Consider the following 24907-nt stretch of genomic DNA (forward strand, 5'->3'; position numbering starts at 1 on the left):
ATCTCCCCCGAGCCCCGGCAAAGGGGTCCGACCCCATCTCTGCAGATTCTGCAGGGGCCACCTTGTATCTCCTGGTCACCGCTCCATTCTTGGTCACCATCGCCACCCTGGCATCCTCTCTGCCTTCAAAATGGGAGCTCGGGCTCCGGTAAGGGATGCCGGGGGGATGTCAGCTGCCCTGAGGGACAGCCCCCAGCCCCAAACGGTCCTCCGTGCCCCCCTGTCCTTTGCCCTGCCTTCCGACGGTGGCTTTCAGGACACCTCCCCCTGGCGGGTGCACCGCACCCTTGCGCCCCCAGAACCCACCCTTGCGGGACTTACCATGCTGAGAGTTGGTGTCTGAGCTGCCGGGGTGGGGGTGCACCCGAGTGGGCCGTGACGGGGGTGCGGCGTCAGGGGGCTCTCGGGGGCGGCTCGGGCATGGCCGCGCTCCTGCTCCTCACCCCGACTCCCGCCGCAGTTCCTCTTACGGCAGCCCCTCTCTCACTTCCTTTGGCGGGAGGGGCCGCGCCCCGAGGGGGAGGGAAGCTGGCCCTGGGGGCAGGGAGGGGGCGGGGAGAGAGCTCCGGCAGGGCTGGGGGGAGCTGGCCTTTTTGGGGCGCTGAGCCTGAGGGGCGAGGTCGAAGATTGACAGTAGCCACTCCCAGACCCCAGAAGGCCCCTTCCCCATCTCCTTGGGGACAAGGACCGCAGCAAAGAGCATTCAGGTCACCTGCAGGCCCGGCCATCTCTTTTCAGGGCCATCCCAGGAACCTTCTGGGCCACTGGGTTTTCAAAACCAGGGAAGGGAAACACCACTTCGGATGTGCGTGCTGCAGGTAGCACCCCCGCAAACTCCGGCTCCGCCATGACCCCTGAGATCCAAGCACGACCGCGTGTGCTTGTGTCAGGGGGTCCGGAGGGGACCGGCACCCGGGTGCACCCTTCAGGTCCGTCCTGGGCTTTGGATGTCAGATCTGCATTTAACAACACGGAGCTGCTCCGCTACTTCCTGTCTGACTCGGGCGCCCTTTTTCTCTTTGTAAAAAAACGGGAACTCTGCCCCGCCCCCCAGCAGAGCCCATTCCGTGTCCTCATCTTTGGGGGAGCAGCAGACCATGGACGAGCCTCCGCTTGACACCGGAGGAGATGACATTTCCAAGAGGTTGTCACCTGCCCACACTGCCGGCGAGGAGGTGGCTGAGACAGAACCGGACCCTGGCAGAGCCCGGCTGGCACCCGTGTTCGGATGCATCTGTGGTCCAGGTCTGAGGACCGGGCGGCGGCCGGAGCACATCCTCCCCCCCGGGGGTCACCTAGACACTACGTCCGGCGGTGGCCACAGCTGGGAGGGCAGGAGCCCGGCTCTCCTCCAACCTCCTGAGCGAGATTGCTGAATTGCCGGGCTGGGTGCCTGCGAGGTGCAGCAATGCCTCCAGGCACAGAGTGACTAAACCGGCAGAAGGACCCCACCTTGCAGGGGGTAATCATGGGGGGGCTTCTGGGAGGAAGCCCCCTTTCTGGCTGCGGGGTGTGACCCACGAGGGGCTGTGGCCCCTTCCCCCCTTCCAAGCCTAGACGGTGACACACACACACACACACCCCTGCACGTGGAAATCTACACAAGACAGAACTTTATTGATGGAAGGCTTCCTGGCAGGAGTGTGGGCCCCAGGGCAGGGTCTGTAGCACCATGAGGGGTGGCTTGGATGTCGGGGTCCCCCTGGGGCAGGCAGGGCAGAGGTTGGGGTGGATCTTCCTTCTGGACTAGAGGGAGAGGGTGTCAGGGAGGTGGTGCCAACTCCCCTCCCCCATAGCAGACATAGACCCCCCTCTGCTCAGAGTGGGGGGCTAGGGCAGTGCTGGGGGGCAGGGCACTGGCAGGCCCCCACCCCACCCCCACTCTTCACAGTACATAATCCCATCCAGGGGTCAGGGTGGGGGGGTGTTCAGGACTCCCTAAGGGTGGGGGCAAAGGGCGCTGGGGCGAACAGTTGTCCCCTCCCCAGACCCACCCTGGAGGGGAGGGGTCTCACTATGAGGACAGGGAGAGGCTGAAGAGGGACCCTTGGGGTAACCGGCCCTTCCCCTTCCCCCAGCCAGGGGCCCTGCAGGGGTTCCCAATAAATAACTTCCGGTTCCATCTCACCCTTCGCTTCCAGCTCCCACCCCCCTGGGGCCCCCTCCAGCTAGCGGCAGGGCTGGGGGAGGGGAGGAGCGAGGACCCCCCCCATTCCTCCCATCCCCCCCCCAGCCAGCGCCCGGCAGTGGCTCCGGGTGCCGCGCGCTCCCCCTAGTGGCCCTGGCAGGTTTTGCAGCACATCTGGCGGAAGTAGGCTCGGCTGCAGAACTGGAATTTGAGCACCAGGGGACAGTAGGCGACCTTGTTCACATCCTTGCACTCTGGTGGGGGATGGGGGGCGGGGGGCAGGAGAACAGGGAAAATCAGGTGTGCGCACCCTCACCGCAGGGGCGGGCCCGCTGCTACCTGCACATTGCCTCCTAGCCAGTGACTGCCTCTCCGTGCCTCAGTTTCCCCAACTGTCAAAGGGGGGCTAATACCTATGCCATAAGGCTGTTTGGAGGATTTACAAAGTGCAGCTTCTGGACCAACGTGGACTCATTATTACCGAGAAAAGAATCCCCATTCCACAGATCCTTTTGATAGCACCCGGGAGAGAACATCTGTTTGGGGCTGCGAAGCCCCCTTTGTTTTCTTTTCTCTTTTTAGAGACGGGGTCTCGCTCTGTCGCCCAGGCTGGAGGGCAGTGGCATGATCACAGCTCTCACTGCAGCCTCCAACACCCGGGCTCAAGCGATCCTCCTCCCTGGGCCTCCCAAAGCACTGGGGTCACAGGCCTGAACCACTGTGCCCGGCCTCACGTGGATTATTTAATTCCATCTCCCTAATGCCCCCCCCCAAATGAATATATTATTTCCTCCCCCTTGAAAGATAAGGAAGTCAAGGCACAGAGCTGGAAGGGGAACCAGATAGTTTGGGTCCAGTGCCCGGAGTAAGGAATCTACTGCTCCTTGCAGTGGTGTGCGGGGGATGGTAACTTTGATGCCCAGGGGACACTGGGCAATGTCTGGGGACATTCCTGGTTGTCACAATGGGGGGAAGGCTGCTATTCCCACCCGGTGGGTGCAGGCCAGGGGGGCTGCCAAACATCCTACACAGCACAGGGCAGCCTCCTCCCATCCCCCAACAAAAAAAAAACGTCTGGACCAAAATTTCAATAGTGCCTGAGGATGAGAAACTCTGATTTAAAGAAAAAAATATTAGGCAAATAATGCTACAGGTGGCGATGACTAGAACAAAAGTCATGGAGGTGATTGGGGAAATGACTCAACTTTGGTAGCCCAGACGGGCAGGGTCAGTGCACACAGTGGCACTTAATAAATATTTCCTGGGAGCGGATGCGAAGGATGGCCCCTGAAGCCAGAGCTAGGCATTTCAGAGGCTCCAGAAGCTCTGGGACTAACGGTGAGGACTCCCACGCCCTCTGATGGCTTCCTCTGGCCAGGCCAAGGAGCCCTCCCGGTGCGCCCTGGCCTGGCGCCCACATACCTTCGGGGCCGTCCCCGGGGGGCGCGCTGTCGCACTTGGCCTCACACTGTTGCGTGGCGGGCGGCCGCAGGGCCTCGGTGCATTCTTGCGACGGCTGCCCCGAGTGGCTGGTGCAGCGCACGGCGCGCTGCTGCTGCCCCACGCCGCAGGGCGCGGAGCACTGCGGAGAGGCTTTGGCTGAGTCTCTGTCCCCTGCCCGGGCCCGCCCTCGCCCCCCAGGGCCTGGCCGCCTACCTCGCCCCACTCGCCTGCCACCCAGCGCGCGGGCGGGCAGCGGCGCAAGTTGCAGCGCATGGTGGCCGGCGGCTTGGCTGCAGGCGGGCAGTGCGCGGGGGGCAGTGTGGCGCGGTGGTCTGCGCTCTTGCAAAGGACCACGCGGTGGCGGAGGCCCGGTCCGCAGCTGGGGGTGCACTGCAGTTGGAGGGGGCATTTCTTGCTTAGCTGGCGGGCAGGGCGCCGGCCCAGTGGGAGGGTAGGAGGGCAGCAGCTAATAGGGACGCTGCAGGAGAGGCGCGTCGCTGGGCACCCCCACAGAGCCATGGGAGCCCCTGCCCCTCTCCGCACGTGGCGCGGGCTGTCCGTGAGCGGGAAGGAAAGGGACCTGCTGACCTCAGACCAGTCGAGGGCCGCCCACTCGGGAGGGCAGGCGGGGCCCTGGCAGGCCTCCAGCACCGGCGGACGCGGCTGGGGACACGCGCTGTCGTCCAGCGCCTTCTCCTCGGCGGCCGACACGCGGCGCTGGCACACCACCGAGCGGCTGCGCACGCCCGCGTCACAGCTGCGGCTGCAGCGGGACCAGTTCCCTACAACCCAGCTGCGGGGGGTGGGGGGGAGCCGGGGCCTGAGATCCAGGGTGCAGGCAGGGGGTCCCACCCCCTCCTTCCCAACGACCAGCATCACATGGGAAGTGTCAGCAGTTTGGACAGCTCTTGCCCCAAGCAGGGAGCACCCCCCAATTTCATACTTGGAGCATCATGGCCCTGCACCCGGACAGGGCAGGGACGGGCATCGCCCTAAGGAGAGACACATGCTTGGACAATTAGCTTGACTAGGGAGCACTGTCATTCTGTCGCCAGGGCCACCCAAACAGGAGCCCTGCCTTGGGGAGCAGTTTTACCCCAACTCCCATTAGCCCTATAGCACTATGGCCCCAGCACTCGGGTGCCCCGCCGCTCCCTGCAGCCCCTCTGCTCCCCACCCCTGGAGCACTCCCCGAGACCCCAGGGAGCACTCTCAGCCCACCCTGAGCAATGCTGCCCCCTGGCGGGCACTCACTCTGGCGGGCAGGGCTCCGTGTTGCAGGCGCGCTGCCTCTTGGGCAGCTTGCTGTGGGCGCTGCAGTGGTGCGGGGCGACGGCCGAGCTGTCCAGCTGATTGCGGCACTCCACTGCCTGCACCTGGCTACCTGCGGGAGGGCGGTGAGAGGCCCGCTCAGCCCTGCCCGGCCCAGAGAGAACCTCAGCCCGGCGCCCAGGGCCCCGAGCCCCAGCCGGGCCTCACCCCCTGCACACTGGGCCGAGCACTTGGTCCAGGGCGCGTAGTGCCAGGAGTAGGGCGGCAGAGCATCGCGGGCGATGGGCGCGTTAAATCGGTAGCGGAGGGCAGGCAGCTCGGTCCGGGCCAGCACCTGGGCGTGCAGGGGGGAGGAAGGTGGCAGCCCACGGCGGGGTCACGTGGAGCCCCCATCCCCAAGGGATGCACCTCGCCACACTCAGGGCCCAGCCCCGTTGTTACCATGACGATCAGAGAGGCATTAATGGGTCCCAGGGCTTCCAGGCTCTGGGTCTGGTCCGGCCCCTGTCGCAGCTGAAAGGTGGTCCCGGCCAGGGGCAGGCGGTGGGGCTGGGGGGTCCCAGGTAGCCCCTCCAGCAGCAGGGACTCCTGGTCCCCCTTCAGAGCTGGGGGGAGGACAGTCCAGGGGTCAGAACTCCAGACGCCGACTCTCCCACGCCCCACGCCCCTCGTTCCCTCCGCTGCTCACCCAGGTGACTGAGGGAGAGGTTCAGGTCTTGGATAAAAATATGGACAGAGCCCTTGGGGATCCAGACGACGTCCTCATACCCTGGACAATGGAACTCAGTTGTCACCCGCTCGGCATGTCCCCCACAGCCGCCTGTCTCCCCTGTCCCTGGCTGCAACAATAGCAGCTAACCATTACTGCGCTAGGTGCATGAGAGGGACATCCCACTGCGTCCCTTCCCAGCCCCGTGACACAGATGTGCCAGTGTCTCCATTTGACCGGTGACACTCCAACTGCCGAGGTTTAGGCACCAGAGCCCAGGCCAGTCGCCAGGGCTCTTCCTGACCCAGATCTGGGGCGTTCATGTTTCTGCCTGCAGGACTTCTTGGGGTCCCCGACACCCCACAGGGACCCAGGGCTCGTAGGAGTTACTGCTCTTTGCTAACTCGATGGGGTCGGCCCTGCCCGGAGTCCCCTGGCCCGGGGTGGGGAACGTGGGAGGGACGCTCGGGGGCTCTCACCGGCCCCGGGAGACGCCGGACCGAAGACTCCCTCAATGGTTTTGCAGGCACTGCCGTCGCCTCCGCACACGCGGCATTTGTCCTCCCGCAGGTCGGAGCCCAGGACCCGGTCGCAGCCCACGTGCTGCGTGGAGAGGCCCGTGGGGGTGGAGGTGAGCGAGGCGGCCCCCATTCCCTGACCCCCTCGGCCCCTGTCTTCCTCCCCAGGGAGGGGGGTTGTCCACCTTGCACTCTCCGCTGACGCAGATGTCCACGGTGTCTGGGCGGCAGGGCGTCCCGTCCACCACGGCCGCGGCCCTCTCCGTGTAGAAGTTGAAGCCCTCTGCTAGGCACGTGAGCGAGCAGGCCTTCACGCCCCCTGGGGGGCACGGCTCCGTCACTCCGTGGGCCAGGCCACCCTGGGGCCCTCTGCTCACTGCCTGGGGGGGCGCGTGAGGCCAAGAGGGACAGACCCCAGACCCAACAGAACGGGCAGAGGGAGTAGGGGGCTCCCGGCGTCCCGTCCAGGCACCGTGGAGCCCTGTCCCGGGCACGCTGGCTCTCTGGGTGAGGACAGGGTTCCGGAGAGATCCCAGACGCTGCGTCTATGCACCTGCCGCCGGGCACCACCCTTGGCCTCTGTGCCCCACTCACCTCCCCGGTACGTCTTCCACGTGTAGAATTTTCCACGGAAAGGGATGCTGTCGAACTCAGAGCACTGCATCTCCCTGAAGTCCTGGGAACCGGGGGGACAGTCCTGGTGGCACGAGAGGGGGGAGAGAGGGATGGCAGGTGTGTGTGGAGCACGGAGTTAGGGCAGAGAAGTGGTGCTCAGACCTGGATGGGTTGGAGGCAGGGAGGCCAGGGAGAAGGCTGCGATGGGCCAGGTGAGAATGGGCTTGGCCAAGGCATCGAAGGGCATCTGGGTGATGCATTTGAGGTCTGGGGACATGCTGGGGATGACACCCAGGTTTCTGGCTTCAGACTATGGGGATAGGAGCCCCCTCCCCCAGCAGGGGGGCTGGGAGAGCCACTGCCCACCGGCAAGTTCTCCCTGTCCTCTGGACCTCCCTCCTCCAGTGAGCCTGTTGCTTATGGGGTGTGTGCCTGGGTGTCTACTACACCCAGGGCCCTGCCAGGGGGAACCCCGACATTTAAGGTGGGAGTAGCAGAGGAGCCCAAGAGAAGCTCTAACGGGGAGGCAGGCAAGGCAGGGGTTCCAGAAAGGTGATGGTGGGTGGTCCCGGGCCAGATGAGGGCAGGAGCGAAAGAGGACAGGAATGCACCTCTGGGTTTGGTGAGAGGAAGCCCAGCTACAGCGCTGGAGGGGGACAGAGAGCGGGGCTGGGACGGGGAGGGGGGACTTGGCCTGCAAGGGAGGAAACCGGCGGGATTGCAGTGCGCTGTAAGGGCCAAGCAATGATTTCAAGGTGGGGGATTCATCTCCTGGAGTCTGAAGACAGGAGGAAAAGAGAGTCGGATCTCTGGGAAGGGCACGGCGGGGTGTCCGGGGACAGGTGGCAGAGGAGGGCAGGGAAGAGAGCGGCGGCCTTTGCAGGCTCCAGATGAGGCCGCAGGCGCCAAGCACTTTGCAACTTTCTAGAATGCTTTTTTTCCTCCGCCCACCCAGCGGGGTCTGGGGGAAACTCACATCGGTGTTGCAGGAGCGGTGTCGCCTTCGCTCGCCCAGGCAGTACTTGCCCCCGATGGTTGGCCTGGAAGGGGTGGGGGGGCCAGGACAGAGGTGAGGCGGGGGAGGTGGGGACGGGGACATGGGCGGGGGCGGGGCGGGGGAGGAGGCTGACCTGGGGCTGTCGCAGTGACGGCTGGAGGAGGACACGCCGCCGCCGCACGTCCGGCTGCAGTCGCCCCACGAGGTCCACGGGCCCCAGGCTCCGTCCACGCCCTCTGGCCGCGACCCGAAGGGGACGCACACCCGCTTGTAGCACCACTGGGTGGGAACAGAGGGAGAGGAGTGGGTCCGGCTCCGCGGACACGCGTGGGCTCGGTGTCCCCTGCCGCCCGCTCCACGCCCCAGACAGGGGTCTCAGGCCCCTGGACAAAGGCGGGGTGCGAAGGCGGGGACAGGGGCGCAGTAGCCAGGGAGCCGGACTCCGCTCAGGCTGGAGGCGGGGCCTAGCCTTAGGGTCAGGAGCGGCGGCGTGTGTGGGGGTGGGGTCAAGATGGTACCCGGACAAGCGCGCGGGGCGTGGCCTCTGGCCAGGGGCGGGACCTACGGGCGGTGGGCGTGGCCACAGCCGAGAGAGACCAGGCGGGCTGGGCGGGGCCTGCGCGGGAAGCGGCGGGGATCCAGGAGGGTGGCCCAAGGGCAGGGGGCGGGGCCTGGCTGGGGGTCCCCCGGCGACGCTCACCCCCTTGTCGATGGTGTGCGTCTGGCACAGCGTGCCCTCGGCGGCCGGGATGCTGTTGGTGATGCACCGGTTGCTCTTGCTCAGACACCACAGCTCGCTGCAGACCTCCTGCGGGCCGAGGCGCCCGCTCAGGCTCGCGCCCGCCCTCCTCCCTGGGGCAGCCCGCCCGGCTCGGGAGGACCCAGGCGCCCCGCTCACTGCAGGCCCGGAGCTGGGGGCGGCCCCCCAAAACGCTCCTTTTCCTGGGTCTCAACAAGTCGTCTTGGCTTCCCTTGCTGGGCGTGGCCTGGGCCTCATCCTCTGCCAGTAAGCTGCGTTTATGGGCCGCCTCAGTAGGCCGCAAACTCCCCTAGGCATGACTATTCCCATCCCACCGGGAGAAACCAAGCTTCAGACAGGTAAGGTCACTCGCTAGAGGTCAGGCGGCTACTAAGGGGCAGCCTGGAGTCTCTAACCCCGGATCTTTGATGCAGGGTTTGTGCCCTAATGAACTCTGCAATTCAGCTTCTCACGACGTCAGAGTTTCTAGAAGGAAATTTGGGGCCTGCCGAGGAATGCATAGGAAGGATTCTGGCTTGTTTGGAAGTGGCAAAAGCAGCCCAGGGGACAGTGGCGGTTCTGAGAGATCAGGCCTGGTTGGTGACTCAGGTCAAGGGCCCCATCTCTATTTTTTTTTTTTTTCCCCTCAATCTGGTGGTTTTCTTTAGTCTCCCACCTCAACTGGAGAAGGCCCTCACACTTTTAAGCTGAAAGGGACGGTGGTGGGAGTCTGAGAGGGGACCCCACCGGGCCGGGTCCATGTGGGATGTTTCTCTGTTTCCCCCAGTGAAAAGTCAGCCCGACTCTCTTCCTGCCTGACTTCTGCCAAGGCTGGCCCAGGCCCTGTCCACAGCAGGAAGCTGGGCCAGTCCCAGGGACTCATTCTGACCCTTTAGGTCCAGGTTAAAATCCCCGGAGAAGCCCCACTGGCGTCAAGGTGGCCAAAGCTCGGACACTCTTGGTGTCCGTCCTGACCAACCACCCAGGACCTTCCACCTGAGAAGCAGAGATCCTTCTGTCTCATTTTAAAATCAGGCACAGACACCCCTCTTCGAACAGAATCCTTCTAAGCTTCGATGATTTGGGATTGGATCCATCCCTGGCCATAGGAAGGGACACTCCCCGAGTCAGCCCCAGAGAGATACCTGCGTATATGCGAGAGTCTGAAGACTTGTCCTCAAACACACTCCCTCCAGTCTCCAGAGAGTCCCCCCCTGCCTTCTGCTTCACAGAGGACACTTCTCAGCTATAAACTCAGCCTGCTTTTCTGGCTTCACTTGGCTTGTGTCCTCCTGGCCATTTCTAAAAATACCACCTCAATCCAGCCCCAGTCCCACTTCTGACACCTCTAACAGAGAACTATTGGAGCCCTGCTTTTCGACCTCCCTCCCTTAGGGAGGCGCTGTGGTATATGTGAGTGAGTCCTAGGCCACTCTGGGAGACCTCAACTCTGCCACTGACTTGCAACACCTTTCCCTTCTCTGGGCCTCAGTTTCCTCATCCATAAGATGGGCAGCCTAATGCCTGCCTCGCCTGCATACACAGCTGTGAGGTATGCGACAGGATACATAGGGAAGGGCTTGTATAAGTGCCCTGTCATGTGGTGACAATGACCACAGCTATCCCTGGACCTGGCGCTAGACTGAGATCTTCACATATATTAGCCAGTTTACAAGCAGTAAATACTTCCTCCCTTTGCAAGGAGGGCCAGAAAGATGTTCCTACAAAAGACAAAAGGGCAGGCTCGATTCAATATGTAGCCAGTGACAGCCTACGCTTAATATTCTGCCAGCTGCTCACTTTGCCTCACCCCAACCCCTGTCAAATTTGGTCGCATAGAGACACGGATTGAGATCTCAGCCCTGCCGTATTCTCGCTGTGGCCTTGGGCAAGTCACCTCTCCCCATCCCTCACGCCCTTCATCTGTAACTTGGGGATAATAGGATCGCCGGGAGTTTCGACGAGATGGTAGCGTATGGCATGCTTAGCACTCGCTGAGCATTCAGTGAGTGTCGGACCCTGTCGCCGTTGTGAGCATACCCGGGACACAGAACATGTTCAGGGGTAGCTTCGGAATTCGTTAGGAGTCCACGAGAGGGTGGTTACCAGCTAAGTTGGGGTGGTGGTGGTGGTGGTGGGGGCAGGGGGCAAGAGTGGAAAATCAATGAAATATAAATCATTTCAGAGTTTGGTTCCTTGCCTTGCAATGGAATGGCGTGAGGGCATGCTGGCAGCTCTGCGTTTGACGTGGCAGTAGCTTGCACAAGGCCATGCGGACTCAGATCCTCGTGAGTCGTGCGGGTGTGCAGCGCTGGGCCTGGGCCCCGGGCGCCCGGGCTGTGCGGGGAGTGTGCTGGGAGAATTGCGCGAATGTGGGCACAGGAAGGGGCAGACCCTGGCTGAGCCCTGGTGGCTGCAGCCGGGAGCCGAGAGGTATTCGGCGTCTTGGGTGGGGACAGTTGGAGGTGGGACCCCTCCCCCAGTCCCCTGCTGCTCACAGCCCTATGCACGAGACCTCGTGAACCAGTCAGTAGGGGATGTGGGGAATGAAGACAGGGGGTGGCTGGAAGGTTCTGTCCAGTTCTTTGTCAAGTGAGGAAGATGACCAGCCCCAGGGAATGAGCTATTCTTCATGAAGTCTAGATGTTTAGTTAAAAACTGCCCAGTGACAGGTCTTGCTCATGGGCCAGACAGAAGGTGGCCCCCCCCCCCTTCCCCGAGCCCAGGCCTTCAATCTGGAGGAGGAGGTCCCGTTCTTGTCCCCGAGCACTGTCGGATTGCTTGGGACACTGTGTGCAGCCCATGCACCTCTGTCCCCCCCAGGTCCCCACGGGGGTCACTTTACCCTCCTTCCCGGCTCTCCCAGACCCTGGGCTGCCCAGGCGGGCGGGTGTCCTGGCGGAGCTCCTGGCCCCCCTGCGGCGCATCCCCTCCCAGGAAGGAAGGCAGGAAGGCTCTCTCTACCCCGTATTTACACTGACGCGATTTGACGCCATGCTGGAAGCGGCACTGCTCGTCGGCGTCGTAAGCTTGGCCGGGCGCCACGGTCGGGTACACGAAGTCCTGTCTGGGGGGCCGGTTGTTCAGGCAGAGTCCCAGGCCCGAGCTACGAGGAGAGGAATCTGGATTGGGGGGGGGTGTCCCCGATTTCTAGAGCCTCCCGTCCCCTGCCCCGCGAGCGGGTCCTCACTCCAGGAAGCTGGTGATGTAGTCGCGGCTGCACGACGACCACACGAACGGGTTGGTCTTCATGGTGATGTGGGCGGCCATGAGCTTGGCTGGGTCCTGGCCCCGGGCCCCGCAGCTGTTGCCCACGCCGTCGTGGTTCATGCCGAATCTGGGGAGAGGGGTGTTGGCTCTGCGGGGCGCCGGGAGGGGGGGCCCACCCAGCTCCTCCCGCTGTCCCCCTCCGGTGTCCCCCGTCCTCACGTGTGCCCGATCTCGTGGGCAATGGTGAACGCCGTGGCCAGCCCGATGTCCTCGTTGATGCTGCAGCTCCTCTCCCTCTCGCACATGCCGCCCACCGGGGCCAGGCCTGGCAGAACGGGGCGTGGGGTGGGCTTGTGCCAGCCGGCCCCAGCCGCCCTGCCAGGTCTCACACGCCACCCCGGGGCCAGGGTCTCCCCGGTCCACTGCCTTCCTCCCTCACAGGTGCCTGAAACCCACGGGGCTCAGGTACCTAAAGTGCCGCAGGGCTTGTTCTTGTAGATGCAGATGTCGTAACTGCAAACGGAGACAAAGGCGCGGGTTCTGGCTGCCTCCCTGAGCCAGGCGGATGCCACCACGCCCGGCTCTGGGGGCTGCGCCCTGCCTGGGGGCATCACCTGCCTCTAGCTCACACTGTGCCCCCAGCTCGAGCCAACCTGCTGATGTCGTGCATGCCGGGGGTACAGGAATGAATGAATGAATGAATGGGAGAAGGAGTGAATGAATGCATCGGTGCCCAAATGGTCCAACACCTCCCTCCCCTCATTCACAAGCAGCCTCTCTCCATCCCTGGCTCCCCCAGGGGTGACCTCCGCTTGGATTGTGACAGTCCCCGGGACTGCTTGTCCCCCCTGCCCAAGTCCTGGAGCCCCTCCCTGCCCCTCACCGCGTGATGAGCACCGCTGTGTCATGGTTGGCCATGCCGTTCTCCGGGATGGCGTTGCCATGGCCACTGTGGTTCACGATGGATTTCTGCCACTTACAGAAGCTGTCCAGGGACTTCCCGGCGTGGTGCGTGATGTCCAGAGTGGGCTGGGGGTGGACAGAGTGAGGTGCGTGAGCGCCCACCACCCTGGCATGGCGGGGGAGGGTAAAGGGAGGGACCCCCCACCCCCGCACCCCTGCACCCCCGCACCTGGTCTTCTGTGAGCAGGATAAGGCGGGTCACCAGGATGTTGACCGTGTTGCCCAGACTCGAGTCCTGGAAAAGTTTGGCAACCTGACCTCCAAGAAACAAGAGAGACCGAGTCTTAAGAGGAGCCCAGAGTAGAAAACAAAAAAAAAAGCAAAACAACGACAACGGCTTGTTTTAATGAAGTACCTATACTCTGTGCCAGGTCCTAGGCTACACCTGCTGTTTGTCTGTTCCTGAGTGGATGCTATTTTCATCCCCATTTCACAGGCGAGGACAGTGAGCACAGAGAGGTTAGGTGTCATGAGTGGGACCCAAGTCTGGGTTGCGTACTGCCACGTTTCTTTCCGATTCCCTGGGGCTCAGCTTATCTGGCTGCTCATCCTCCAATCCCTGCGCACCCCCGACTGCCCAGAGTGTCTGTGCCCAGAGTGGCTCGAGGGACGCACGTGGCTCACCCCATGGCTGCACGAAGCTACCAATTTGAGCGTCACCACAGGAGGGCGGAACTGTGGGGGCAGGAGGCTCCGGAGCCAGTGGTCAGAGGGAAAGAGGAAGTGTCTCGGGGTATGAGTGGGCAGGCGACGAGCAGGGATCTTGGAGCCCTGGGCTATCACTGCCCTACCTGGAAACCCCTGGGAATTTAGGAAACTTTGAAAGCCCAAGGGAGGGAGGCCAGGCTCAGGCAGAACATAATGGCCCCAGAGACGACATCATGCCAACATCTTGGGCCGTCTGTCTGTGCACTTTGGGAGGCACTGCACTTCAGCCTGGGCGACAGACAAGGTCTCATTCTGTCACCCAGGCTGAAGTGCACTGGCGTCATCATAGCTCACAGCAACCTCAAACTCCTGGGCTCAAGCGATCCTCCTGCCTCAGCCTCCCGAGTAGCTGGGACTACAGGTGTGTGCCAACACCCCTGGCTAACTTTTTCTATTTTTTGTAGAGATTGGATCTTGCTATGTTGCCCAGGTTGGCCTCAAACTGCTGGCCTCAAGCCATCCTCCTGCCTTGGCCTCCCAAAGTGCTGGGAGTATAGGTATGAGCCACCGTGCCTGGCCTGTGCTTACTTTTATACACAGCGAACACTTATATAGCACCTCCTGTTTGCCAACCACACTGTTCCAAGCACTTTATGAATGCACCGAATCCAACTCAGCCTTACGAGGTAGGTACCTTGTGAAGCAGATGCCAATATTACCCCCATTTTGCAGATGGGTAAGCCAAGGAAGAGAGGTAAAGTCAGTCACTCAAGTGCACTCAGCTAAAAAGTGGCAGAGCTGGGACTTAAGGCCAGGCAGGTCACCTCTGTCCCAGGGTACCTTTGCTCCCGGCCATTGTGCTGTATGCTACCTTTCCCCATTCATTGCCACGTGAAACCCTCCTTCCTCACCCTGTCCCCAGGGCAGGGATTGGCGACACGCCTTTTCGCCATCCCGAGGTTGGCCCCCGGTCCTTAGGGCTCCGTGCCCGGGGAGGGGGAGGCACTTACAATGTTCATGATGGCCAGCACGTACTGCTCCACGTCGCGGCGCCCGTGGTAGGCCACCATCATCTTGTCAGCCACCACCAGGGTCTCCACGTAGCGCTCTCGGCTGACCGACCGCTTCAGGCCAGGCTGGCCCCGCTCCGTCTCATTTCCCGGGGGCCTGGCGGGCGGCGGCTTCAGCGTGCGCAGCCACCACGGCCGCCCTTTCCACGGTTTCTCGTCTGGGGAACCGGGGAGACGGCGACTGAGCCCTGCCCTGCTGGCGGGGCGCGCAGCAGCCTGACCGTTGTCCCGTAGGACACCTGACTCTCCACTCGACAGCCGGACGGACAACTGCTGGCCATTCTGCGGCCTGCTCTTGTTGTCCAACTCCCTGTCTGATGGTCCCTCTGCCCAACAGGCTGCCACGCACCTCGTTCTTTTGCTATCGGGCACCCTGGCAGGACCATGTCTGGTTTTGCAGTGTCTCGCTAGCTGAATGTTGGGTCTGCAATGACTTTCCCACTGCCTAATGGTTGGGTTGAATAAGAGACCGACTTCCCCACTGTCTTTTTTTTTTTTGAAACAGAGTCTCACTCTGTCGCCTTGGGTAGAGTGCAGTGGCGCCATCCTAGCTCACAGCAACCTCAAAACTCCTGGGCTCAAGTGATCCTCCTCTCTCAGCCTCTCTAGTAGCTGGGACTATAGGCACATGCCACCAGGCGCCCAGCTAATTTTTTCTATTTTTAGTAGAGACGGGGTCTCGCTCTTGCCCAGGCTGGTCTCAAACTCCTGAGCTCAAGAGATCCTCCCGCCTTGGCCTCCCAGAGTGTTTAGGATAACAGGCGTGAGCCACTGTGCCTGGCCCTCCTGTCTGGTTGTAGAACAATCCATCTGTCCCGTTGCCTGAATGCTCACCATTAAGCAACCACACTGCCTCAACGCCCAACTGTCCAACTGAACACTTGCAGAAGTGTACTGCTGCCATGCTGGTTGGTTGAACAACTGTCCCATTACAGTCAGCATGATCACAAGACCCCTGATAATTCCTCTGCCCGATATATTGGCATGGAGCAGCCTGTCTCACTGTCTGAACTGTGCGCTTGTCCAACTGTGGTCCTCCCAACCAAACAACTTGCCAATCAATGCACTGCCCAGCTGCCTGACTGTACCACAACGGGACTGTCCCACAGACAATCCAACTGCGACATCACTTCCTTTTCTGCTTGTACCACCAACTGTGGTTGTATGTCTACCAGAATGTCCTACCCAGAGACTATCCAGTTGTACAACCACTCAATGTCGCATTGTTCTGCTTTTCCCCCCCAAATTGATCTGTTTTTCTAAGTGAATGACGGTGCTGGTAAATATTTTATTGTTGTATAAATTTCCTACTCTCCTGTTCCCTAAATGTCTGAGTGTACAGCTGTCCTCCTAGCAGCCTGGTTGTAAATCTGACCTGTTGACTGTACAACTGCTCGAGTATCTGCTACAACCACCCCGCTGCTTGCCTTCTGCCTCTGCCTCAAGGGAGAGACATTGTACATCCCCTCTGCTCAACCCCAGAAAGCCAGATGTACCTCTCACTCCACAGGCTGTGTCCAGGTGGGGGTGACGCAGAGAGGAACGCTTGTACACCACGTGGGGGCCACTTTCCTCTGGGCCCCGGGGACCCTTGGGCCCACCTTGCAGGGGCTCAATCAGGTACTCCTCCTCGTCTGCCACAATCAGGCCATGCTGGGTTTTGAGGAGTGGGACAGAAAGCTCAGATCAGATTCTGAATCCTAGGACCCCAGGATTCTCTCTCTGTCTTTATGATTTCGTTCCTATCTACCTATCTAATCTATCTTGTTGGGTTTATTTCACTATTCCTTTTCTAATGTCTTGAGATGGCTGTTCGGCTCATTAACTTTCAGCCATACCTAAGGCTATACATTTTCCTCTAAGTACTGCTTTAGCTGCATCCCCAAAGTCCTGATTAGCTCAATATACTTAAAAAAAAAAAGTCCCACTATGAGTCTTTCTCTGACTTCTATTTAGAAGGGTTTTTGTTAACTTCCAAACTTGTGGGAATTTCCCCTTGTTTCCAGAATTCTCAGCTCACCAGGCCTCCACAGGTGCTGATGGCCACATGGGAGCTGCCGGCCTGGCCCTGCAGGTGGCCGGCATAGAGGCAGTGGGGCCGGGCGGCCCTCTGCCAGGCCAGGCCCTCCCGTGTCCAGTACTCCACAGAGACGTGCCCTGCCAGTAGACGGGCGTTGTGGGTCAGGTTCAGCAGGAAGTGGGTGCTGGGTGCGGCCACCTTGTAGAAGAGGCGGGACTCAGCCGTGGCCCCCGCGCCCCGGCGCTGCCTCCGGGGAGGAGGTGGCGAGAAGGCGAGCAGTGCCCCGTTGTGGTCCACGCGGGTGGGGAAGGCGATCTCATAGCTCTCCAGACTGGACAGGAACTCATCTGCGGGTGGGGGGCAGGGAGGACTGGGTGGGCCCTGCTCTCGGCTGGCCCCTGCGTCCTGCCTGCTGGCGCAGGTGACGCTGGCCTTACTGATACCCGAATCCAGGTCACTGGCCCGCAAGGCTCCAGTCTAAGTGACCCCAGGGCCTTCCTCCCACGACTCCCCCTTCCCCGCCCATGAACCCCTCTTTCTGTCGGAGCCAGAACGGCCTCTCCTTTTTCCTGCCCCACTGCCACCCCCGGACCACTCTTACCTTGAGACCGGAAAGCATGCGTGACCTCGAACGTGAGGCCCAGCCCCAGGGCAAGGGCCCAGCGGAGGATCTGGCAGGCGGGAGCCATAGAGGCCACGTGTCCACATGTCTCTCCCCAGCCCCGGCTGCCGGCAGCCCCCACGGTGCCACCTCCCCTGTTCACAGCCTGGGCAGCATCACCGGGGTCTTGGGAGGGGAGAGCCGGGTCAGAGGCGGGGGGCCTGGTCCCGAGGCTGGCCAAGGCACCCCTCCCCAGGATTCCAAATGCATTCCCTCTCTCAGCAGATCCCCTCTCCCCGTCTCCCCATCCAATGCTCCCTGCCCTCCCAGTGAGGACAGGCAGGGACCGGAATGTCACCACGAGCACCTCCTAGGTGCCAGCTATTGGCCCATTGCATTCTATTCCCAAAATGTCTCTGGGAGCTCCCCTGGCACCACTCTCCTTTTACAGATGACGAATCAGACTTGGGGTGGTGAGAGTTTGCCCAGGGTCACGTGGCTAGAAAGCGGTGAACCCTCAGACTCATTCACTGGGGAAGGACCGTTGATGAGCTCCAGGGGACAGCGGCTGTGCATGATAGGGACAGTCACCCTTGGAATTGCCACCGCCACCACCGCCCTGGCCCTCTAGGGCTCAGTCTCCTGGGAGCCACAGATGACAGATTGGTCAATGGAGAGCAGTCCAGATTGTGACATGTTCTTGGGAGGTATCAGTGGGGAGACTGGGAAGCAGAGGTTGAAGGGTGGGAAGAGAACAATTGTGTGGAGAGACAGGAGAAGGTGCACCAGGCAGGGGAGTGGCAAAGGCACAGGCTTGGAGGCGTGGCGGGGCAGGTGCAAGGGGAGGCTGGGAGGCTGGGGCGGTCAGTGTGGATTTTCAAGGCAGATTAAAGCCACAGCCAGTGCTCCGGTCCCCCAGATTTCCATATTCCCACCCACTGTCCTCAACCCTGTCCTTGGATCCTCTGCCATGGGTAGCACCATTCACCCCACCTGCAGGGCTGGAAACCACTGTCCCCAGCAGCCGTCTCCCGGCCCCCTGGGCAGATCTGTTTCTCCAGCATCTGCCCCAGGCCAGCCTGCCGCAGACACCATTTTGGGCCACCACCCTGTGCCAAATCCTCCTCCCCCACGCCCTCCCGTCTCCGCCCTCCTCCTCCTCCTCCTCCTCTGTGCAAAATCCCCCTTAATCACACACTGTCTTGTTTTTTTTGCAGCCCAGCCAAGTCTGAGAGTTGATCCCTAAACAGGGCAGTTTGGCCCCGGAGGGAGGGAAACTGTTTTTTGTTTTTTTTTTCTGAGCTGCTGACCTGAGAAGCCCACATTCCCCGCTTCCACTTGGATCCCTCCAGCAACGGGGAGCTCACTCACAGATATTTTGTGACCCTGCTGCTCTGTTTGGCCGGGCTAATGTCCACTCCTTGTTTTTCCTTTTTTTGTTTTACCTTTTTGGGGGCTTCGGTTGGTGGCGTGGCGTGGGGCCCCTGTGCGGATCCTCCCCTCCGCCGCTCCCTGAGCCTCTCTGGGCCTCGGTTGCCTCTTCCGTGGGACCCTGGGCAGCGAGGAGTCGCCAGGCTGGTCTGGAGCACTGAGCTGGGTCTGTAGTTCAGGGGTTGCTCAGGAATCTCTGATCCTCTTCCTGCCCCTGGGGAACCTCTTCTGGGACTTTATCTTCTCTTCCTAAAGCCCTTCCTCACCCCCCAAAAAACTCCCCCCATCCATCCCTTCTTGCTGCTTCTTCCTTCCCTGGAGGCCTCAACCAACTTTGGGATCAGGGCCCTTCCTGTCCTAAATTGCCCCCTCCCCATTGGCAGCATGGCAAGGCTTGGAGCTGTCCCTCTGTCCCATGGCTGTGTCTCCCCTCTCCCCCACTGCCAGGTCTGGCACCCTAGCTTCCTCCCGTGGGGCAGGGGGACCCTCCTCCAGCAAACCTCATACCCCTCCTGGGCTTCTGGCTCAGCTGGGGGGGGGTAGGGGATAGCGTGGAAGGAGTGGGCTAGGGGGGTGGAGGCTGGGGGAGGGGAGTCCCGGTGCACAGGATGGGGAGGACAGGGACCTGCAGGGGGCTCACAGGTGTCTGAGCCAGCTCCGCCCCCAGGTCAGCTGAAAGGTGTCACATAGCCCAGGGCACTGGGTTGGGGACTACAACCAAGGTGGTGGCTCTGGGGAGGGTCTGGGGGAGATACACTGGGGGTGGGGAGGTGGCCAGTTAGGGGCAGAGACCACGTGAGCAACAGGATGTTATTAGCAAGGGCCGGGCGCTGGAGCGGCAGGTATGTGTGCGCCCCTGCGTGCGCGTGTGCGTGTCTGTGTCTGTGTCTGTGTGTGTACGCCCAGGCCCCACCATTACTCCCCGAGGCCCTCCAGGAAGAGGGCAGGAGGGAGGTGGCCTGTGTGGGGGAGGGTGTCAGGACTGGAGGAAATGCCTCACGGAAATGGTTGGGAAACTGAGGCTCTGCTCCCTCCGTCCCGTCCTGGGGATCCCGGAAGAACCAGCGGCGTCGGAGCAGCCCTCCCGGGCGGGATGCCCCGGTGGAGGCCAAGGCCGCGTCTGCCCAGGCAGAGGCCCGGCCGCCTGCACATCTGGCCAGCCAGCGGGAGGCAGCCGGGCCGAGAGCAGACAAAGGCCCGGCGAGCGGGGCGGCCTGCGGGGCGGCCTGCGCAAGGAGGGGTGGCCCTCCCCGGTGCCCCGGGGCGGGTCCCCCCCCCCCCCCCCCCCCCCCCCCGCCCCAGCCGCTAATTAAAGGCCCTGAGCCCGACCGCTGGAGACACCCTGAGACAGACGGCTGCGGCCTCGGTGACCAACTCAGGGGAAGTGGGCGGCGCCTGTCCCGCAGCCAGACACACAAACACACACTGGCAGCGACACACACACACACACAGCCCGCGCAGCCAGGGACCAGCGCTCTCGGGCACCCCAGACCCGCAAGGCACCACGTCCCACCCCCAGCACACGCAGGCCACCACACTCAGCACACACTCACGAGACCGGCACACGGAGACACACAACTACACACTCCCAGAGCTCTGTGTGCAAACACACACTCATTCACACTCACACAGACACACGACAACCCAGGACAGACACATCGACACACCAGTGCACACACCCATGGCCCACACACGGACACACGAGCCCTGGAGACGCGCTGCAGCTCCACGCTCACACCAGGCAGACTCACGAGTCCCGCAAGCCTGGCTGCCCCAGCAGACACTCTGACACGCGGCGTTCATTAACGTGCTCGCCACACTCGGGGACACACACGGATGCCAGGAGACGGACACACACACACACACAGCAGACACCTCTGTGCACACGCACACTGCACACTCGGGCGGACACACAACGGAGACTCCTCCCCAGACACTGACAGACACGCACTTGTCCCGCACGGCCGTCTGCACATACGTGGACGGCCGCGCACGCACACGCACACGCACAGCCCGCCGGCGCCCCCGCGGGCGCGTTCCGTGGCGCGCACCCCTGGGACACCACGCACCGTCCCCACGCCCTCCGCGGGCGGGACAGTGCGGTGGGCCTCGGCCACACCGGCCGACGCAGCCACGCGGGGCCACGCGGAGCCACGCGCCGCCCGGCCCCACCCGCGCCGCCCGCGCGCCTTTACCTGCGCGGCGCCCGGGCCTCCGTGCGGCCGCCGACTCCCGCCCGCGCGCAGGAAGGGAGGGCGCGAGCGCGCGCGGCGGCGTGGCCGGGGGAGGGGGCGCGGGGAGGCACTTCCTGAGCAGCCTGCCAGGGTTATAAAAAACCCCCGAACCGCGCGCGGCCAGAAACCCCGCCCGCCGCCGCCGCCCGGCCTGCGCCGCGGGCTGGACTCGAGCCAGGGGCCCCGGAGCTCGGGCCGCCCCGCCCGGGCCGGCGCCCCGCGTGGCAGGGGGCAGGGGAGTCACGGGGGGCGGGGAGGGCGGGGGAGCGCGGGGGAGGCCGAGCGGGGGAGGGGAGAAAGAGGACGGTGGGGGAGGGGGAGGGGGAGGAGAACCGGGTGGTTGGGGGAGGGGGGAGTTTGAATGGAAGCGGCGGGCGGGGGTGGGGCGCGGAGGAAGGGGCGAAGTTGGGTGGGGGTCCCGGGGAAGCGGCGGAGGGGCCCGGGAAGGCACGGGGCAGAGGGGGATGGGAGGACGCGGCGGCGGGGTGGGGGAGGGGAGAGCCCATTTCCTCGCCAGCGTCGGCAGCAGCATCAACAACAGCTGTTATTTATTGAGGGCTGGTCCTCACTCAAACGAGCATTTATTGGGCGCCTCCCGTGTGCCAGGCACGATGCCCGGGGCTGGGCGAGTAAGTCCCAACTGGGCCCCACCCTCCCAGAGCTCCCCTCTGGGGGGTTTGATGTAACCCCCATCCCCTTGGCCTCTCTGGGTGCTTTAAACTCCTCCGCTCTGATGTTGGCTTAGGCTGATCCCATTTCACAGATGAGGAAAGTGAGGCCAGAGAGCAGGCACCCTCCTCTGGGTCTTGGTCACCCCTGGGTCCGTGCAAAAAAAAAAAAACAACAACAACATAAGAGCGGATGCCTGAATGCGGGTGGGATTCCGACCCAGCTAGCCGGGGTTGGTGCCTGGCTGGATCCAGGAAGGGGCAGGGCGGAGGAGGTGACCCTCAGACCACACAATTCCAGGCATTTTCCGGGCACGGCCTCCAGGGCGCCGGGCAGAGCCGTGGCCTTCTCTGAGCTCGGGTTTACTGGCGCAGAGTTTGGGCAGTAACAGACAGACCGGGCAGCGCGGCCTCCCGACCCTGAACTTCCTTTTGAACTTGGGTCTAATCAGGGCTCATGCATACAGCAGCCACTCCAGAAATACCGGACTCCTCTTGGAGCTGCCACCACCCTCCCCCACCCCAACCTCTCCGGGACTCCAGGCCAGACCAGAGGGGTGGCCCACCCTGGCGTTTGCTCCCCACCTCCTCCCAGGGCCCCTCCAGCCGACGTTTGGGGAACGAGTCCAGGTTCAAGTCCGCTATGCGCTGCTAGCTGTTCCTTCATTACCTGCCGGCCTCCTGGGGGCTGGTCCTGGGCTGCCTTCCAGGTCCCTCTTCCTCCGGCAAAGAGGTGGCTTCCTTTGCCTTCTCAGCCCGCCCTCCGTGCTAAAAAGCTCCCACTGTTAGCCCAGGGACTGGTCCAGCCACCTGTCCCCAGTCTGGTGGTGGGTGGCCTCCAGACCGCACTGGGGTTTTCAGCTGGGCACTCCCAGGCCACTTAGTAGCTGTGAAACCTCTTCTTGTAATTATTCTGTGAAACTTGGGCTGTTTGCATCCATTCCTTCCCGGCACAGCGCTGGACTTCTTGTGGCGGTCTCTCCTCCCCTCTGGGGCATGTGGCCTCACAGATTGGTTAGGGGATGGCATGGTACCCCCCCACCCCCCAAGCAGGGACCGCTGGGAAACAGACTTGTGCCTTGGGTGGGATTTGAAGGTGAGTCCCCACCTTAGACAACGGGGGAGGCCTCTAATAAGAATGCAGTCACCAGGTGGAGGAAGGTAATGGCCCTGGGGCTGTCACCATTTGAGCCCTGGAGCAAGCCCTTCCTGAAGCCCATAGCTGGGCTTTCATGGATTCACACAATCTCATCGACACTATATCGCCCACGTGCTGATGGAGGTACGGGGGGGAACGTGACCAGGAACAGCAGCAGTCTCCACCCCACTGAGATCAACTGTCATGCCTCAGGGCCTTTGCACTTGCCGTTCCTTCTGCTTAGAACACTCTTCCCACTGATGTCCCCCTGGCCAGCTTTGTTTCCTTCTTTAAGTCTGCACTCAGAAATCGCCCCCTGACCCCAACTGGCCACCTCAATATTACACCCTCCCCCACACCCCTCTTCTCCCATTTCCTGATTGATTTGACTCTTGGCTCGAGTCCCTCCCTGGCATACTCTATGGGGAACTTATTTATTTTTGTTGATTTTCTCTGTCCGTCCCCACCCGCCCCGGGAATGACGGCTCCGTGAGGGAAGGGCCTTTCATCTGTGTGGTCCCCAGCCATATCTGGGTGCCTAGAACAGGGTCTGGCACAAGTCGGTGCTCGGTACTGAATAAATAGGGGGCTGGAGAAAGGCTCTCAGGGGAGGTGACATTGATATTGTGGTTTGCGCATGAAGGAGGCCGCGGGGGTGAAGGCATGCTTAGGAGGAGGGCGCAGGGAGTGCAAGGTTCCAGCGGTTCCATTCCACTCTCTTTTGATTTAAACCAGCTTGGACTGACTTAAAAAAATTTTTTTTTGGGTGGGGAGCGGTGTATCCTTTAGAATCCTGAGAGATGCTGGGCCCCAGGGGGTGCAGTGCTCCAGTCCTGCCACAGGAGGGCGCACTGGAGCCCCATTGTTGCCCTTGGGCTGCAGGAGCTGGGAAAATAGAAGCAGTATTAGTAATAATGACCCTTATGATAACAGTGATGGTACGGAGAAGTGGCTTCGGGGCCTGTTTTAGCTTCAAAACAGCCTTACGAGGTTGGCATCAAGGTGGCTCAGCTAGGACTGGCAGAACGAGGAGGACAGGACAACCAAGATAAAAGTCGACAATGATCAGACCACTTAGGCGGCAGGCGGGTGAAATTCCAGGCTGAACCCCGCCCTGCCCCCTAACTGCCAGGGTTGGGGGCCCCGGGATCATGGTGGCGAGGGGTGACCCTTCCCCGGTGCCTAGACCTCCCGTCTCTTAGCCCATCTGCCAGATGTTTTTCCCCAGCCGCATGGCTTGGTATCCGCCTTGAATGTTGAGACAGGTTGTGCCTGCTTAAGGTCAGGTGGAATAAATCGACAACCCCCCTCCCCACTCCCCGTTTGAGGGGGGCAGCGTCAGGGAGGGCTTGGGCAGTTGAAGAGGGTAAGGCAGAGTTTTTAGGCTCAGCACGGCGTGGGCAAAGGCCTGGGAGGGCTGGGAGGGCTGGGAGGGTGACGGGCAGGTGCTCAGTTTCCCCCGAGATTCCTTCTCTCCTCCAGGAACTCAGAAGCCACCTTCCTCTCCCTGCGCGTGGGTACTGCAGAAGGTCCCACCTGCAGGCGGAACCCCGGGGTGATCTGAGGGCTGGGTCCCCTTCCTCCATCCCGCTCCCCCCTTCTCCCTTGCACTTTTTGGGGCCCAGAAGTGTTTGCTGGCTACTTGCTGGGCCAGTGCCTTGCGGAGGTTAGGGCTTCCCAGTGGCAGGAAGTCTCCAACCTGGGGTGCCACCTGAAGCCTGTTCTTCCCAAGCCCCTCTATCATTTTACAACCAGTATTTCCCCCTCCTTGGATGCATCTGGGGAAAAACATCATCACTATTATCACGGGAGCCCAGAGGAGATGCCTGGTTCAGCTTGGGAGGGGGAAGGAAGAGTAGAAATCGGGGAAGACTTCCTGGGAGAGGTGACCACTGAGCTGGGGGACCTCAAACACGTGGCCAGGCCAGAGAAGAGTGTGAGTTCTGTTCCAGGCAGCGGAAGGGAACAGCCTGTGCAAAAACTTCAGCATGACTGGAGGAAGTCTCTGGTTCTGCTGTTCGCCCCCAAGCTACGGAAGCCCCCATGGTCTTTCATCCTTTGCCATGAGGCAGTTTCTAGAGAAACCCAGAAGCGACCTAGCCCATCCCCAGTGGGCTACATATCTTTATCTTTCCAGGTACGTGGTGTCCGTGGCTTCTATAAAACCAGCCAAAGACTCTTTTGATTGTCAAGTGACCCGTAACCCCCAACCCAGCAACCTTAGGACCATGCTATATATATATATTTTTTTTTTAATTTTTTCTTTTTTTCTTCTTTTATTTGTTGTAGAGATGGGATCTCGCTATGTTGCCCAGGCTGGTCACAAATTCCTGGCCTCAAGCAATCCTCCTGCCTCGGCCTCCCAAAGTGCTGGGGTTACAGGTGTGAACCACCACGCCCAGCCTGCCTTTTATATTGATATGGAGTTGATTGATTCAACAAACATTTAACAGGGCACCTACTACGTGCCTTGCTTGTATAGGTAGAGGAACAGGGAAATAGC

At 61.7% G+C, this 24907-nt stretch overlaps 2 protein-coding genes across 2 annotated transcripts in view; both read right to left on the minus strand.

Annotated features, from left to right (window-relative positions):
• The window catches only part of MYO1F (myosin IF), a 33363-nt gene extending 32893 nt beyond the window's left edge, over positions 1-470 (minus strand). Inside the window, exon 1 of the mRNA XM_012790828.3 lies at positions 322-470. Coding sequence (XP_012646282.1) covers positions 322-324 — 3 coding nt within the window. The 5' untranslated portion in view covers positions 325-470. The remainder of the gene's footprint in view (positions 1-321) is intronic.
• Positions 471-2095: 1625 nt separating this feature from the next.
• On the minus strand, positions 2096-19533 carry ADAMTS10 (ADAM metallopeptidase with thrombospondin type 1 motif 10). Its single transcript, XM_075998205.1, has 24 exons — positions 18379-19533; positions 16934-17119; positions 16333-16679; positions 15809-15965; positions 14253-14470; positions 12764-12847; positions 12515-12660; positions 12101-12144; positions 11851-11956; positions 11612-11758; positions 11386-11527; positions 8383-8490; positions 7816-7961; positions 7662-7725; positions 6665-6767; positions 6256-6389; positions 6032-6155; positions 5532-5612; positions 5285-5448; positions 5051-5177; positions 4826-4955; positions 3785-4364; positions 3551-3710; positions 2096-2382 (listed from the first exon to the last, which is right to left on the minus strand). Exons 2-24 carry the CDS (start codon positions 17019-17021, stop codon positions 2273-2275), a joined length of 3510 nt encoding a protein of 1169 aa, XP_075854320.1. The 5' UTR covers positions 17022-17119; positions 18379-19533; the 3' UTR covers positions 2096-2272.
• Positions 19534-24907: the final 5374 nt, after the last annotated feature.

The sequence above is a fragment of the Microcebus murinus genome, chromosome 27, assembly GCF_040939455.1.
Source record: "Microcebus murinus isolate Inina chromosome 27, M.murinus_Inina_mat1.0, whole genome shotgun sequence".
Taxonomy (NCBI): Eukaryota; Metazoa; Chordata; class Mammalia; order Primates; family Cheirogaleidae; genus Microcebus; species Microcebus murinus.